This window comes from Arachis hypogaea, chromosome 4 (genome assembly GCF_003086295.3).
Source record: "Arachis hypogaea cultivar Tifrunner chromosome 4, arahy.Tifrunner.gnm2.J5K5, whole genome shotgun sequence".
NCBI lineage: Eukaryota > Viridiplantae > Streptophyta > Magnoliopsida > Fabales > Fabaceae > Arachis > Arachis hypogaea.
In genome coordinates this window covers 128,639,095-128,657,006 of record NC_092039.1, presented here as the reverse complement: position 1 = coordinate 128,657,006, position 17,912 = coordinate 128,639,095, and the positions used below count along the sequence as shown (strand labels likewise).

Here is a 17,912-nt window from a genome sequence, read left to right as displayed (position 1 = left end):
TAGAGGGGTATAGTTGTGATACTTTCGGGGCTTCTCTACACTTTGTTTTTCTTTCTTCTTGGGTTCCCTTTCTTTGTCTCGAGTTTGGTACTAGGGCAGGTTTGTTCGAGGGGGAGGTTCTCTGAGTCGAGAATTTTCTTCCATATTGATGTATTTTTCTACCTTTTCTTAAACTTCATTCAAAGAAGTCGGGTGTCGTTTAGATATTGACTGGGAGAATGGTCCTTCTTTAAGACCATTGACCAAACCCATGATTATAGCTTCGGTTGGTAGCTTCTAGATCTCCAAACAAGCCTTATTGAACCTTTCCATGTAATCACAGAGGGTTCTTCGACTTCTTGCTTCACTCCCAGCAAGCTCGGCGCGTGCTTCGTTTTATCCTTCTAAATAGAAAATTTGGTCAGAAATTTCCTGGACAAGTCTTTGAAGCAGGTTATAGACCTGGGTGGCAGGTTATCAAACCACTTCATGGCCTCCTTCGTTAAAGTAGTCGGGAAGGCTTTGCAACGGGTGGCGTCAGAGGCGTCGGCCAGGTACATTCTGCTTTTAAAGTTACTGGGAGCTCAGGTCAGACGTTTCGTCATAGAGATCCATGTCGGGTGATTTGAAGTTCCTAGGAACTTTAGTCTTTATGATCTCTTCTATGAACGGATCTTCTTCTCCTAGGGGACTTTCATCATGTTCCGCCCGATTATTCCTCCTTTGTAGATCAGCCTCCAATTTCTGTAGCTTGTCTTCTAGCTCCTTCCGTTATCTTACTTCTCTTTGTAAACTCCCTTTTTACTTCCATTGTCGTTCAGCCTCGTGTTCGAGCTGTTGCAGTCGATCCCCCTGGCCATGAACCAAATCTAGGATCTCAGTTGTATAAGGACGGTCCTTATCCTTGGGATGGTGGACCTCGGAATGGATCATTCTTGGTTGAGGATTTCCTAAGGTCCCTTCCCTGTGAGGGCCTTGGTATGGTGGTGGAGGTGGAAGCACGAGGACCTGGCCTTCTGGCTAAACTTCTTGTTCATATTCAGATGTCGTGTGGTCATCTTCACGCTCGTGGTCCGCCATTTGTCAGAAGGAGAATTCTAGGTCCCCGGCAACGGCGCCAATGTTCTGAGGGTTACCTGAAACGTTGATTTAGGCCTGAATGTGAGGTCCAAATCCCTTGATGTGACAGCGTCCGACCTCTTTGGTGCCGAGATGCCGCTTGTCCGAGTTCCTCGTGAGGAGGTGAGTGGTGGTACCTGGAAGAGACTCCAATACTTAAGTTAGCAAGGGTTTTAGGCAGGTTTTTAGTAGATTAGAACGTGTCTCATACCTGAGAGCACCCGTGTATTTATAATAGAGTTCATGACCACTTTTATTGGAGTAGTTCCATCTTTTCTAATGGATAAGCGTTCCCTTTATCTTGGGAGTTTGTTGGGATCTACCTTCTAGATAAGGCAGAGATAGTGAAAGATTTTTGGAGGCAGTTACTTGTTAAGTCAAGTAGAGTTGGACCTTTGTGTTGGTGTCCGACCTCCTTAAAGAGGTCGGATTTATAATGAAGTCCACCTTTATTGGTGGACCTTTTTGTGTTATTGGGCATGACTTTTATCTGTTGGATCATGGTATGAATACGATCCTTTTGATTTATGAGTATAAAAATTGGATTCTCCACTTTTTTAATTTTTGTTTTAAAAATATTAAAAAATTTGAGATAAAGAAATTAGATTATCTGACTTTAGTTCTTCCCATAATTAAAAAAACACAAAAAAATTATAATGTTAAAGATATCACTCATTTTTAGGGGTGGTAGACAAGACTAGCCCACCTCGTCTCATTCCGCTCCGCCGAAAGCTCGCCATTTAGCGGGTTAGTCTGCCCCACTTCGCTTATTGAGACGGTTCCAAATTTCTACCCCATCCTGCTTAATAGTGGATTGGCAGGTTGGCGGGTTAAACCTGCCAATTATCTTTTTTTTTTTAATTATTAATACATTAAATATTAAAAAATATATATAATTTCACAAACATTTAAATAAACTTATAATTTCTAAATTTACAAACACTAAATTTTATATAATTTTAAATATCTAATAAACATAATTATCAAACAAGTTTTCAAAATAAAATAATAACACTAATATTGTCCAAAGCAAAATAAACATTGTCCAAAACATATCATTACCAATTTCATTAGGTAGACAATGAGAATGTGAACAACGGAAACAATAGGCTATACTTCTAGATTCATTAACCATGAAAAAATATTCCAACCTAATTTCACTTTCATCTTTCACGTTTTCCATTATCTATTTTCACCCACACCAAACCCTAAACATTATTTTCACCGCAGCCTCCCACTGCCACCTCCTCTGAAACGCCGTCCAACATCGCCGTTTAAGAAGTTGTAGTGCGCCGTCGTTGCCATCTCACCCAGAATGGAGGCGTTGTTCCATCTCTCCTCCACGCCGCAACGTCGCCTCTCCACCTCCCCTAAAGCCCGCGAAGTGTCGTCGCTACCTCTGCCCCTACACCCCACAGCGGCACCGTGCCTCTGTTTCTAACAGCCGCGCGTTTCCGACGAGTGCGAAGGTCGCCCATCGCCCCACTGCGTCGCGTACAACCATATCGTCCTATTGCTTCTCTGTGACGCGCATTCCTGTTGAGGAAAAAGGCCACCCGTCACATAATCGCGCTGCAACGCTGAGTCATCGCGTCTCTACTTTGTCCCCCTCTTTCGTTGGGTGTTTTTTTCTCAAATATAGTGGATGTTTTATTTCCTTATTCGTTGGATGTTTTTTTTAATTTTTATAGTTGGATGTTTCTTTGATTTAGATTTATGTTTCTTTTTTAATATGGATATTTTTTTCTTTCAGATGTATTGGATGTTTTCTTTTATTTTAGGTGAAAATTAGGGTGGAGGCGTGAAGAACAAAGCGGCTGCGATCTTTGGGGAGGGCGGTGCAAATGAAGGACTTCGGAGAGATAAATTAAGATTTGTGGGGCTTTCTTTTTACCATGGGTAGAGAATGAAAATGGAATTAGGGTTTGAATATTTTTAATTAATTAAAAGTTTGATTTTCAAAAATTAATTTAACATTTTTTTTAATTCTTTGTTTACGTTGTTTAAAATGAGTGTTGTTCTTCTATACTTTTTCTATAATTAAATATTGTCAAAGTCTCTAATCAATTAATCATAGTCCAAATTATAATTTAAAGTAAAACGAATAAACATTTCAAATACAAGTACAAAAATAACATTTCAAATTCAATTATTATTTAAGTAAAAATCCTGTCGGACAAACTCGTTCTACTCCCATCAAAATTCATAGATTAGGCGGGCTTTTTTATTATAGCAGTTAGGGGTGTGCATGGCTTGGCCCGACCCGAAGACCCGGCCCGGCCCGAACACTTTAGGGGCTAATTTGGTGTGATTTTATCAGGTCTAGGGCCGGGTATGGGTCTCAAAAATAGACCCGGTCATTATTTCGGGTCGGGTCCGGGCCATAGCTCGGGTCACCCGAAATCGGCCCGGTGGCCCGGTCATCATACATAATTAATATTTTGTGTTATTAGTGATGGATGATGGCTATTATTATGTGAAATTTAAGTGTTATAAACCTTAATATTTTGTGTTATTAGTCATTATATATAAGACTATAAGTTAATATTTTATGTTTAAAATGCATAAGACTTTAGACTAATTCATAATCTTGTGTTATTTGTATTGATTTAAATATTTGGTGTTATTAGGCAATATTAGTATTGATTATGGTTTTGTTTTAATTTTAGAGAAGAGTTGGTTCTTATTATATTTTTCTAAGTGAATTTTACCATGTCAAATAATGATTGGAGTCTTGAAAATTTGGATATTTTTACATGCTAATTTACAAGAAGGTATCAAGGTAATATAATATTAACGGCCCGGTTTTCACCCGGTATAATTGTTGCCCGAAAGTGTATAGGTTTCATCGGGTCTAGGGTCGGGTTCGGGTCTAACAAATAGGCCCGGTATATATTTCGGGTCGGGTCTGGGTCACATCAAACTCGGTTTCACCCGACCCATGCACACCCCTAATAGCAGTCACAAATTTTTTACCTAACCCACTTTTTTTTGTAAGTTATGTGAGTTGATCCGGTAAATTTCGGTCCATTTGTCACACCAACTCATTTCACTTCTATAAAAAAAAAAAGCATTTGCTTTAATATTAAAAATATGTTCTAAAAATTATATTATCAGAAATATTATATTAAATTTTTTTTTTAATATTAAATTTTAAAAATTAACTTAGACTTGGATACTTTTATTTTAAAATATTAAAATAATTATTTTTTAAATTTAAACGAAGATAAATATTTTAACTAAAATGTTATTTTCTTATTATTTTAATTAATTTTATAATAATAATAATAATAATAATAATAATAATAATAATAATAATAATAATAATTATTATTATTATTATTATTATTATTATACAAATTTGATAAATAGAATTGACGAACTAATTAAATATTTAAATTTAATACGAAGAGACAGAAATTAGAGGAGAAGGAACACATGAGGGGATACTTGATAGGGATGGTAATCGAAAGTAAGTTGGACACGTACCCCTTTTGGAGTCAATGATTCTACTCTATTTTATCTTGTTTTATTTTAAAAGGCAGTAAAATGAATTTCCCTTGAGTTTTTCAGATTTTTCTTTAGTTGTTTCAGGCTAACGCCATCTGCTGCTTCTGCTGCTGCTGCTACTGCTGGTGTATGATCGGTAATTGATTGGGGAATTGCAGCGATAGACAGAAAAGAGAAGATGACGATCACTATGCAGTCGACGCCGGGGAGCTCAGGGTACCTGGATTTGTATCCAGAGCGGAAGATGTCATTCTTCAAGAACCCTTACATTCTCGGCCTCGCTGCTGTCGCCGGCATCGGCGGTCTCCTCTTCGGTTACGATACTGGTCTGTTTCTCTCTCTCTCTCTGTCCGCCGATACTACCGCTTCTTTCCTATAACCTAAGTTAATGAAATAGATATGCAATATGCTGTTTTCTAGAGAAGGATGTAGATAGTTAAAACTTAAAAGTATTTGCTTTCTCTAAGCATTAAACACTATCAAAACTCAAACTCAGTCCATGTTACATCCACAAGCTTATGAAGAAGGTGAGCAATATCTTCTGCCATTGTCTTCAACAGAGTCCTACATTCGGAAAAAAAAAAAAAAATACAATAAAATTATACTATTTCTCCTTTTTAAATTATATATAAAGTGATAATCGAAGATCAAATTGATAAATATTTTAACAAAAAATGAAGGCGGCGACAAACCTGATATTTTACTGAAATTAAGGACAGTGAAGCAAGAGTCTTTAGCTCAAGTTTCCCTTTCGTCCAGGAAGATGAAATCCCGCATTCATTAGCTTGGAGAGCGAAGAGCTCAACCATTTAACCATTATTGGACACACCCTAACCAAATCTAGGTGTTTAGATTCTAGGCATCTACATAAGTTGTTCACAAATGGGCTTTCTCCATTTCCAACTAGTGATTCTAACAACTTCATTAACAACTCTTCTCCCATTGCTTCTTCATTTTCCTATCATTTTAATTGACTTCATCACCCACGACAACAGGTATAGAGGTTGTACTATTGACAACACTAACTAGAAACGGTCATGTACATGTCATGTCAGTGAAGTTCTATTGCTCTCATGTGACCATAACTCTTCATTATAAATGTTGACTTGGTGTCAATAAAGACCCAGTGAAGAAAACTCTCAGACAAAATGGTTGCATGATCCCACAGTAGACCCTCTTCTTCATGGCTTTGAAGTCTTACTTCCGAATATGTTGATATTATAATCTGCTTCTTCGAAGATACTAGTCTTGGTCAGTATCCTCCCACTAGAGGAAAAGTGCCCAGACAATATTAGAAGTGCTCTGCAACACTCCACTCGGGCCTTCTCATCGTTTAAACTAGCATCAAGTGCCACGGTAATGACATTCACTGCCAGCTCCCTCTATATGCTAAACGTTTGAGGCTAAGCCTGTATGGCAAATTTGTGATGGTTAATAAATACATGGGGAGATCTGTTTGGGGCAAGGTTATTTGAGCATACCAGTAGATCAAAACGTAGTAACATCACAGGCAGCTAGGGGGTTTTCATGCGAAGTAGATTTCTTTAGATTCTTAAGTAGAGTGCGCATTCTTTTAAAAACATCTTCGCCCACCATTGTCACAGGTGTCATATCAGGAGCCCTTCTCTATATTAAAGATGATTTCGAGGAAGTCAGAAACAGTAATTTCCTACAGGTACTATACAATCCTTTCACTCTTCTTCTATGTTGCCAACTCTCTTTTTGTGAAATTAAAATCTCTTGCTAATTTGCTGACATTCTTGTAGTAGGAGTAGTAAAATTTATTGCGATAACCTATGACTATGAGAGATCCATAATAGTATGTAGAAGTAGAAACCTTACATCAAAATTGAATCATTCAAGCATTTTAATTGCCGGAGTTTTCAGGAAACAATTGTCAGCATGGCAATTGCTGGTGCAATCGTTGGAGCAGCGGTAGGTGGTTGGATGAATGATGCCTTTGGACGAAAGAAGGCCACCCTCTTTGCTGACATTATATTTACTCTTGGAGCCATTCTCATGGCTGCTGCACCTGATCCTTATGTGCTCATACTCGGGCGTCTTCTCGTTGGCTTGGGTGTTGGTGTTGCTTCTGTTACTGCTCCTGTCTACATTGCAGAAGCATCACCGTCTGAAATAAGAGGATCTTTGGTAAGCACAAATGTGCTCATGATCACTGGTGGACAGTTTCTTTCCTACCTCGTCAACCTTGCTTTTACCGAGGTCAGTTTTTCCGATGTTATGTTCTGAGAGTGTCCTCATTCTTTGCAAATGTTCACTTTTGGCTATTATTTCACTTTCTGCCTTTCTCATTCTTCATTGATCAGGTTCCTGGAACGTGGCGATGGATGCTGGGAGTATCAGGTGTGCCAGCAATTATTCAGTTTGTTTGCATGCTCTTTCTTCCTGAATCCCCAAGATGGCTATTTATAAAGGTACACAATTGCCTTTAGAGTTGTGTCAAAAGTGCTACTTTCAAAAGCTACTTGTTTACAAAATTCTCTTAAGATTCTGCTTTTGTGTACAGAATAGGAAAAATGAAGCTGTTGATGTGCTTTCTAAGATCTATGATCTTGCTCGCTTAGAGGATGAAGTTGATTTCCTCACAGCTCAATCGGAGCAAGATCGCCAGAAAAGGAGTAATGTCAAATTCTGGCTTGTTTTTCGATCAAAAGAAATCAGATTGGCTTTCCTTGTTGGAGGAGGACTTCTGGTAATAAAACCTTAAAGAGGATACAGTTCATGCAACATAATGAAACATAATTTTCTCGTAGTAGAAAGACCTACATGAAATCATGAATGCTCTTTGCAATTAGTAGGCTAACTAGAATAATCCTGCTTTGCTAAACATGTTTGGAATTATTCAGAAACTGCATAGTTTGAAAGAAACCCATAGGAAATCATAGGTTTGTACTAACTTGCTCTCAAACAGACTTATATACTTGAAAATACCTAGTCATATGAGCATGGCTTGCTTACATCACAAGTATTATATAAAATAAAAAATTTTGAATGGTATTTTGTAATGATTGTTTTCTGCTTTTGGATGTCATTTGCAAGAAACTCGATGTGGTCATGTTTATAACCATTCATTTTAGGAGCCGATATTGTATTTAATTAAAATAAGGGCTTATGTTTTGGCTGAATCTCTCCTGTGCTAAATCTTCTGATTACTGTTGACTAAATTTCACTTTTGGCATAGATATAAAAGAAAGTCAGGATTTTAATATTAAATCTTATCATTTCAGCTTTCATTTGTATTACCTGTTTGTCTCAAATGCTGTGTAATATGTTGGCTGTGATTGCTCGTTTACACTCAAAAAAGAAAACTACCATGTTAAGTTATATGTTGCTTGTCTGGAATTTGAGTGCATTTGGCATTGGTTACTGACTCCATTTAAATGTAAACGACGTCAGTTTGTGCAAGTGAAATGTATTCTCACAGAATGCTGCAATGCTTGTGCAGTTTTTTCAGCAGTTCACAGGTATAAACACGGTCATGTACTACAGCCCAACAATTGTCCAGATGGCAGGCTTCCATGCCAATCAGTTGGCTCTATTGCTGTCCCTCATTGTTGCTGGCATGAATGCTGCCGGAACAGTGCTTGGCATTTACCTAATTGACCATGCGGGGCGAAAAAAATTGGCCCTTTGCAGCTTAGCAGGGGTAATCGTATCTTTGGTCCTGTTGGCCTTTGCATTCTTTAAGCAGTCAACATCTTCAAGTGAGGTGTATGGATGGATTGCAGTTGTGGGTTTAGCCCTGTACATTGGATTTTTCTCACCAGGAATGGGGCCTGTGCCTTGGACTGTAAACTCTGAGATATACCCGGAAGAATATAGAGGCGTGTGTGGGGGCATGTCAGCTACCGTTTGTTGGGTGTCAAACTTGATTGTGTCAGAGACCTTCCTCTCAATTGCTGACGGTATAGGGATCGCTTCCACATTCTTGATTCTTGGTGCCATAGCAGTGGTTGCATTTATATTTGTTATTCTGTATGTTCCAGAGACCAAAGGATTGACATTTGATGAGGTAGAAGTAATATGGAAGGAGAGAGCTTGGGGCAAGACCCCCAATCCAAACACACATAGACTTCTAGAGGAGGGAAGTCACTCCTAGGTTCATATATCATGTCATCTACCCAAAGCATTTCTCAGAGCACATTTGCAATAGCTGAGTTAGTCTTTTCTGCACTAGTCTCAGCATATGTATTTATATCCCTCCCCCAAGGCTTTGGCCTCTTGTAACTAAAAGGGAGAGCATTCCATTTCATGTCTGCAAAAATCTTATGAATCTTGTGTTTGTTGGGATAAATATCTTTATATGCGCGTGTTGGATTTGATTAATGTGAAGGAAATGTTTTAAAATTTAAAATTGTGGTGGCGAAAGTTGACCTTGCAAGGCTTGTAGCATCACACACCGCTATTGATATCATATGGCTGTAATGTGGAGTTCATACACAAAACAATGGTAACCAGAAACAATGTGGAGCCCACGTTTTCTTTCAAGATTTCATCGAAAGAAATTCAGAATAGAAAAAGAGAAATGATATTTATGCTGTTTTTTTTATGTATATGTCTTTTACAATTTTTTTTACAAGTTATTTTTAATATCAAAAATGAAAAATATATAAATGGTAGTACACGTAATATCCTTTGTAAAAAGGTAACTACAATTACTTTACAATCCTTCATATTTCATATTTTTCAAATATACTAAAATATCCTCATCATTACCTCCTTACAGTTTTTATCGAAAGTTAGATTTCTAAGATTGAACATAGTAAGGTTTGTATGTTATTTGCCCTTTCTTATTCTATTTTGTGGATTGTGTTCCATAGAAATTCAATCTTTATTGCATAATTAGTATAAAATGCTTGGTAATTCTCCTAGAGAAATGACATTCTCGCGATGGGGCATCTTAATTTGTGATATTTGATACCATTTGAAACATGGATAATTAACCTACTAAATTATAATGATCAAAATCATCAAACAATTTTTTTTTTTTAAATGTGGTTTGATTTTGAAAATAATCAAGCATATGAAAGAAATAGTAGATTATTTAAACCTAAGGGTAAGTTCTTATTGATTTAAAGACATTGAATTTTGTTTATTCATTTGTTACTTAGAAATATGTTACTACTAAATATACCAATATTCGAATTTTCTAATGAAAAAATGGCAAAATCAAATAAGAATAACCCTAGACAAGGGCTAGCAGTCCCTGTGCTCTGATTGTGATGAATGAGGACAAACTTTGAGGTTGTCCTTTGATGACATTGAAAGCTCTCCACCAGTGATCATGAGCACATTTGTGCTTACCAAAGATCCTTTTATTTCAGATGGTGATGCTTCTGCAATGTAGACAGGAGCAGTAATAGAAGCAACACCAACACCCAAGCCAACGAGAAGACGCCCGAGTATGAGCACATAAGGATCAGGTGCAGCAGCCATGAGAATGGCTCCAAGAGTAAATATAATGTCAGCAAAGAGGGTGGCCTTCTTTCGTCCAAAGGCATCATTCATCCAACCACCTACTGCTGCTCCAACGATTGCACCAGCAATTGCCATGCTGACAATTGTTTCCTGAAAACTCCGGCAATTAGGATGCTTGAATGATTCAATTTTGATGTAAGGTTTCTACCTCTACATACTATTATGGATCTCTCATAGTCATAGGTTATCGCAATAAATTTTACTACTCCTACTACAAGAATGACAGCAAATTAGCAAGAGATTTTAATTTCACAAAAATTTTCTCTCTATAAATTTTGTTCTGCACCATAGTGCGACCCGTTTGTTAATTGCTATACAGCCGTTAAAGTTGGAGATAAACCATTGTCATCAGAGGATCTTTTGAAATTCCATATGCCATCCATACGAAGCTGGTGCTACAATCTCGCTAGCTCAAAACCACCAAAAGGGTAAGTCCTAGCTCATCAGCTTTCATTGAACTGAGATAAAAAAGTTCATGATGTTAATTGATCCATCCTTCCATGCTATAAGTACTGCTTTTCCCAGCAATGCTCATGTTAGCCAGATCAAAATGAGATCTCTTTTGATTCTCGCTTTCAATCCAGCTCTTGCCAGGCATCTTCTTAACCCCTCTATCCTCCATTAACTTCCTGATTGCTAGAGCATCATTCCACCTACCAACTGTTCTATAAATGTTACCAAGCAGAACATAACTTAAATGGAACCCTGGTTGCAGCTCAATCATCTTTTTGGCGATGCGTTCTGCAGTGATATAGTCTGAGCACCTAGTGCAAGCTCCAAGAAGCACTGCCCAAAGTGACTGATCATCTCTACAATCCGAATTTTCCAACAAAATCTCAGCCTCCTCTATCAGTTCGGCACGACCTAGAAGATCAATCATGCAATTGTAATGCTCAACTCCAGGCTGAATCTCATATTTCTTTGTCATTAAAGTAAAATATTCTCTCCCTTCGTTAACCAAACCAGTATGACTGCAAGCAAAGAGAACATTAATAAAAGTGATATAATCAGGCTGCATCCCTCCTTTGATCATATCCTCAAACAAGGCCAATGCTACCATCCCTTTTCCATTCTGTGCAAACCCGCCAATCATTGAGTTCCATGTTATCAGATTTCGAACTTGCATACTCAAGAACAACCTATACGCAAAATCAACGCACCCACATTTTGCATATAGATCAACCAAGGCTGACTCCACTATAATGTCTCTCCAACCACCCTTTCTCACATACATACAATGAACCTCTTTTCCCTGTCTCGCAGCAGCCAGTCCCGAACACGCACGAAGAATAGTCCCGAAGCTGTAAATATCCACAATCCCACTCTCCCTAACAAGATTGAGCACGGTCTCATACTCTCGATTATGACAATACGTGCCGAGCATAGCAGTCCATGACACCGAATTCTTATTGCTCATCCTATCAAAAACAATCCTAGACTGGCCAACCGAACCGCACTTACCATACATATCCAAAAGACTACTCTCAACAACCACATTCCCACATATCCCAGAAGTAACAACCTTAGCATGCACCTCTCTCCCCTGTCTCAGCCACCCCAAGTTACCACAAGCAGCCAACAATGTCCCGAAGGTAAAACCATCTGGCGCCAACCCGCAACCTCTATGAATATTATAGAACAGCTCCACAGCCTCCTTAAACCTATCATTCCTTGTAAGCGCTGAAATAACTGATGTCCAGCACACAGTATCCGGTTCAAGCAATTCATCAAACATCTTGCGTGCATCCTCCACACCAAAATTCCTCCCATACATATCAATCAACGCACTAGAAACCACTCGATTTGAGTCGAACCCACGGCTCACAACAACCCCATGGAAGCACCTTCCGAGCCTCAAGAACCCAAGTTCGGAGCAGGCCTTGATAACAGAAGAAAGTGTGAAGGCATTAGGCTGAAGGCCTTCAAGGCCCACCATCTGAGAGAACAAGATAAGTGAGCTTTTGGGATCACCCACATTAACATAGCCTGAGATTATGGAAGTCCATGAAATGACATCCTTGAAGAGAAGCCCGTCGAAGATCCGGCGGGCTTGGTAGAAGAGTGGGGCGAGCTTGAAGTAGAGGGCGAGGAGGCTGTTGCCGACGAAGCGGTCGGTGTCGAGGCCGGACTTGATGACGTGGCAGTGGAGGAGGGTGCCGTGGAGGAAGGAGTGGGTCTTAGTGGAGGTTTGGAGGAGAGAGGCATAGATGATAGATTTATGGGAAGAGGAGATGTTGTGGGTTTTGTTGAGGAGAGTGAGGGCTTTGGAGAGTGAGGCATCTCTGCAGTGTTGAAGGATCTGGGATTCTGTTGTTGGCGGTTCAATGGTGGTGGTGGTGGAGAGGAAGCTGCAGTGGCGCTTCAAGTGGTGGAGAGCTTTCAATGTCATCAAAGGACAACCTCAAAGTTTGTCCTCAATAATCACAATCAGAGCACACGGACTGCTAGCTTTTGCTAGGGTTATTCTTATTTGATTTTGCCAATTTTTTTATTAGAAAATTACAAATATTGGTATAACTCAAATAAAAATGTTTATTTCATCTTTATTAGAAATGTTTGTATAATTTATTCCGTATTTTTTGTTATGTATTTATTAAATTTTTTAAAAAAATTTCTTTTTAAAAATAATAAAAAATATTTAAATTGAACTAAAACTAAAAAAAATAATAAATTAATCATTAATTTTTTTAAAATTATTTATATAAAAAATATATCACATTCGTAATAATATATAGGGCAAAAAACTAGAATAAGCCAATGTCAGGCCGAAATTACGCAAATAAGCCAAAGCCGAAATCGTTTCAGTAATGAGCCAAACCATATATTTATATAATTCGAACCAATGTAGTTCGAACTCCATTCATTAATAATTCGAACCAAACCAGTTCGAATTACAGAGAGAGAAGTTGGTTCAAGTAAATCGAACCAAGCTGATTCGAATTACACAGGGAGAAACTGCAACATAGGGCCGTCAAAATGGGCCAAGCCCATCGGGCTGGCCCGTTTACCCGTTTAAATGGGCGGGCTTTGCCTCTAATTTAGGCCCATTTAAATTTCGGGCTAAACGGGTTGAGCCCGATTAACTCGAAAAAAATTGCGGGTTAAATGGGCTAGCCCGCGGGCTAAATGGGGGCCCGCATAAAATTTGTTTTTTTTTTTTAAAACCAAAATTTCAGATTTTGGCCAAGCATCATTGAAAAAAAAAATAACCCAACCCGTACAAAAATAACAAAAAGACTAATAGTCCAATATTATGAAGATAAAAAAACCCTTGAACCCAACCCATATACAATATAAGACTAAGAGTACAAAATAAAAAAAACTCTCTCTAACACTCACTAGAAATTGTAACGTACAAAGGATGAAAGGAAAAAGAAAAATCACCCAAGAGTAACCATAGCCCATGCCTATATACCCATCAGCCCATAATCCAATAATCCATATCACCATATGCCCTAAATGCTAAATCAGTAAATCCCTATCCCTAATTCTTCAATCTCCGTTTCTTGTACACAGCAAGTGAGCAAAGGTTCAAAGAAAAAAGAGAAAGCACACTAAAGTAGCATAAATCCCTAATTCTTCTGCACAGCACCACAGCTTCACAAATTTATTATTTATGTATGTGTTCATCCTTCTTTCGGCGACAGTAACTTCTTTGTCGGTGTCATCGATGAGCATCCCCACCATTAAAGCCTTGCGAGGACCTCATCACCGTTAGCCCTTCAGTTTTCATTACCTCATCCATTCTTCAGTCAGCTTTTACTCTTTGTTAGTTTTCGTAGCCTTCAGTCATCACACTCATCAATTTTCAACCAACTATTGTAAGATTACTTTTTTCAGTTCTTGTGTTAATAATAAAATATGCATGTTATTTCTTTTCTCACAAATCTTAGGTTCTCAACATTTAGATGAATAGTACGACACTAACATCAATTATTTATTTATTTATATATTATGTTTTGTTCTGGGTTATTTTGGGTTATAATAAGGATTAATCTGATTCTGTGTTTTTATTTTTTGTTAGTGATTTAATTTGGAGTTATGGATGACTATGCAAGAGATATTGTTGATCCAAATGCTGAGGTAGAACAAATTTTTTTGGACTCAAACTCAGACTCTGATGATGACTTTGATGATCTTGTTGACGACAAAGTCTCGCCCGAAGTAACTCAAGCGACACCTCTTGTAAGTATTCCACCTGCTGCTATTGATGGGTCAAATGCTAAAAAGAGAAAACGGTTAACTACATCTAATGTCTGGGATAGCTTTATAAAAATAGTTGGGGAAGATGGAAAAACAAGGTGCAAATGTAAAGGGTGTGGAAAAGAATACAAAGGTGGGGATAGTACTCATGGTACCTCTACATTGAGACGGCATATCCCTGTGTGTCGTGAACTTCCCAAATTTCATGATTTGGGAAAAATGATGCTTGATGAAGCTGGGAGGTTAAGGGCTAGACAAGTTGATCCTATGGTTTTTCGTGAAAAAATTGCAATAGCAATCATAGAACATGATTTGCCTTTCTCATTTGTTGAGTATAGAAGAATTAGGGATGTTTTTAAGTACTTGAATCCTGATGCTAAGATGTTTTCTCGAAACACTGCTATAGCTGATATTTTTAAATTTTATATTGCTGAAAAAGAAAAATTAAAATGTCAGTTAGGGAAACTTCGAAGTAGGATATGTTTAACTACTGATCTTTGGACTTCATGCACAACAGAGGGTTATATGACTTTGACTGCCCATTATGTTGATTCACGATGGAAATTAAATTCTAAGATACTCTCATTTTCTCACTTGCCCCCTCCACATACGGGACATCAATTAGCAAATAAAGTACTTGAGTTGTTATCTGAATGGGGAATAGAGAAGAAAATATTTTCAATAACCTTAGACAATGCTTCATCTAATGATAGCATGCAAACTTTACTCAAGCGAAACCTCCTTTTAAGTGATGGGTTATTGTGTAATGGGAATTTTTTTCATGTGAGGTGTTGTGCTCATATCTTAAACTTGATAGTTCAAGATGGGTTGAAGGTTGCTAGTTCTACTTTTCATAATATCAGAGAGAGTATCAAGTATGTGAGAGCATCGGAGGCACGGGCTATCCAATTTAGAGATGTTCTTAAGTCACTTGAAATTTCTGACATTAGAGTGAACTTAGATGTGCCTACTAGATGGAATTCTACTTTTTTGATGTTGGAGAGTGCTTTGAGATGCGAGCGTGGTTTTGTTAGACTCTCTTTGAAGGATAACAATTTCAGAGATTGTCCGTCGGAAGAAGAGTGGAAAAGAGGAAGAGAAATCTGTAAATTTCTAAATCCATTTTATAAAATTACTACCTTGATGTCTGGTCAATCTTATCCTACTTCAAATTTATATTTTATGCAAATTTGGAGGATTGAATGTTTGCTGAAAGAATTCTCCATTAGTGAGGATGAGGTCATAAGAAAAATGGTGCAACCAATGAAAGCCAAATTTGATAAGTATTGGAGCGATTATTCCATAATTCTCTCTCTAGGGGCTATTCTTGATCCTCGAATGAAATTTCATGTTTTGGAATATTGTTTGAATAAAGTGGATCCATGTACTGCTAATGAGAAATTGACCACCATCAAGAAAAAGCTGTATTTGTTGTTTGAAGCATATTCAGAAACTTTGTCACATAATGCCTCTTCTAATGCTTCTGGTGGTCAAATAAGAATTCCAACTTCTAGAGAAGATGATTCACTTTCATTTGATGTGCCTGATGTAAGTTTTATCTCTGTTGTGCATTATGTTAATATAATTTTCTTTTATATGTTTATGTCAATATGTTACTTTCTTAATTGTTTTATTATTTTTTTTGAATATTGTAGGAGTTGAGAAATATAAATTTTTAAACTAATGCTTCACAAAGAAAGTCTTCGTTAGATATCTATTTGGAAGAGTCAACTCTTGATATGAACTCTAAAATAGATGTCTTGCAATATTGGAGGTCTCAAGCCCATCGCTTTTCTGATTTAGCTTCCATGGCTTGTGATGTGCATAGTATTCCAATAACTACGGTAGCTTCAGAATCAGCCTTTTCTATTGGTGCACATGTCCTAAATAAATATAGAAATTCTATTTTGGATAAGAATGTGCAAGCTCTTATTTGTGCTCGTAATTGGATACATGAATTTGAAGATGATGGTAATTCACTTTTTAAATTTATTTTGTTAACTTCTATTGGCAATAAATAATGAATGACTTGCATATTGTATTTATTTAGTTTTCTACTAACTAACTTTAAATTGTAGATGCTGAATTTGAGTGTCAAAATGAAAGTGACAAAGAACATTATAAAGATAAAGTGGATTCAATTAATATGATGCCTGGTATTTTATTAGTATTGTCTAATTGTTTCAAACCATGCATTTTTTAATTCAATTCTATGAAAATTCTTTTTCTGCCACTAAGTCACTAACTTTTATTTGATAATTTATTTTTCTTTCTATTGCAGGTGTTGACTAATTTGGTGAATTGGATAAAAGATTTTGGGGATTACATTGCTTGTTTTTTTTGTAAAATATTTGCATGCCATGTAATCTGTTAAATACTTTCTTTTTACCTTTGTGTGGCTTTTTGGTAGAATTATGAATTATGATGTTGCTATATTGGTTTATAATAGTCTATTAACTATATGAGGGGAATTACAAATACCCCTTTAATTAGAAATATTAGAATTAGAAATATGGAATCACTAATTGGATGTGAATGTGGTTCTGTTTTGAGTTAAAACAACAAATTTAGAATATAATAGTTACTAAAATTAAATGTATTTAATTATTTACTAGAACTTTAATTTTATTTGTGTCAAACAGGATTTTTTTGTCCAAATATGTACACCAGTTTTTCTCTTCAAAATTGGATTTTTTTAGCTTTTTTTTCAAAAAAAATTCAAAAAAAAAATTTCAACAGATAAACGGGCCAGCCCATTTAACCCGTTGGGCTGGCCATAAACGGTCCGGGCTATAAAATTTAGGCCCGTGAACAAAGTGGACTTAAATGGGCTAGCCCGTTTAACCCGTGGGCTAATCGGTCTGGGCTTAAATGGGCTGGGCTGGCCCATTTGACAGCCCTACTGCAACATATAATTCGAACCAAGCTGGTTCGAATTATAGGGAGAGATGCTGTATCAAGTAATTCGAACCAACAGCTGCGTCCGCAACAACATCATGATGTACGCACGGGCATATCGGCGCACAGTCTCGTCATCGGCTCCCTCAGGGCACTCACCAAAAGTCTCCTGAAACCAGCTGCAGTTCACTGCGTACTTCTGAACCTGGCTAGGAGGAGGTATCACTCCAAGCAACTCTTGGAACCACTCCCAGGTTGGACGCCCACCCTGGATGTATATATGGAACTCTGATAGGCAGCCGCTCACGTAACGCCCGTCCACTGGCAAACCCAACTGGTATGCCACGTCCTGGAGTGTGATCGTGCACTCTCCGAACGGCATATGAAACGTGTGCGTTTCCGGACGCCATCGCTCGACGAATGCACTGACAAGGGCCTCGTCTAACCGGAACCATCTATCGTTCAGCCTTGCAAAATGGTATAGACCAGCCATCTGCAAGTACGGAACGTATTTGTCATCCAGTCGCATGCCCTGCTGCCGCCGCATGCTCCTGACGCATCGTTGAGGCTGCGCATGAAATGCACCGCATTGTTAGAACCAGCTTAATAAACAACGACAAACATAACCAACACGATAAATCATCAACAAAACATTATACTAAATGAAACCGCATAAAAATACATCAACAAGAACCACATGCAAA

At 37.7% G+C, this 17,912-nt stretch overlaps 2 protein-coding genes across 4 annotated transcripts; one reads left to right on the top strand and one right to left on the bottom strand.

The window, feature by feature from the left end:
• Positions 1-4,513: 4,513 nt before the first annotated feature.
• On the top strand, positions 4,514-8,983 carry LOC112745016 (inositol transporter 1-like). Of its 3 annotated transcripts, XM_072234292.1 has the most exons (7): positions 4,514-4,570; positions 4,684-4,934; positions 6,213-6,283; positions 6,496-6,831; positions 6,936-7,043; positions 7,136-7,321; positions 8,075-8,983. In XM_072234292.1, the coding sequence occupies exons 2-7, from the start codon at positions 4,787-4,789 to the stop codon at positions 8,726-8,728; spliced, it is 1,503 nt and encodes a 500-aa protein (XP_072090393.1). In that variant the 5' UTR covers positions 4,514-4,570; positions 4,684-4,786; the 3' UTR covers positions 8,729-8,983. The 3 variants fall into 3 exon arrangements, with proteins under 3 accessions (XP_072090393.1, XP_072090394.1, XP_072090395.1); XM_072234293.1 differs by lacking the exon at positions 4,514-4,570 and having other exon boundaries at positions 4,571-4,934; XM_072234294.1 differs by lacking the exon at positions 4,514-4,570 and having other exon boundaries at positions 4,578-5,964.
• A 713-nt stretch (positions 8,984-9,696) lies between these two features.
• On the bottom strand, positions 9,697-12,654 carry LOC112745015 (pentatricopeptide repeat-containing protein At1g03540-like). Its single transcript, XM_072234291.1, has 2 exons — positions 10,448-12,654; positions 9,697-10,197 (listed from the first exon to the last, which is right to left on the bottom strand). Exon 1 carries the CDS (start codon positions 12,494-12,496, stop codon positions 10,589-10,591), a length of 1,908 nt encoding a protein of 635 aa, XP_072090392.1. The 5' UTR covers positions 12,497-12,654; the 3' UTR covers positions 9,697-10,197; positions 10,448-10,588.
• Positions 12,655-17,912: the final 5,258 nt, after the last annotated feature.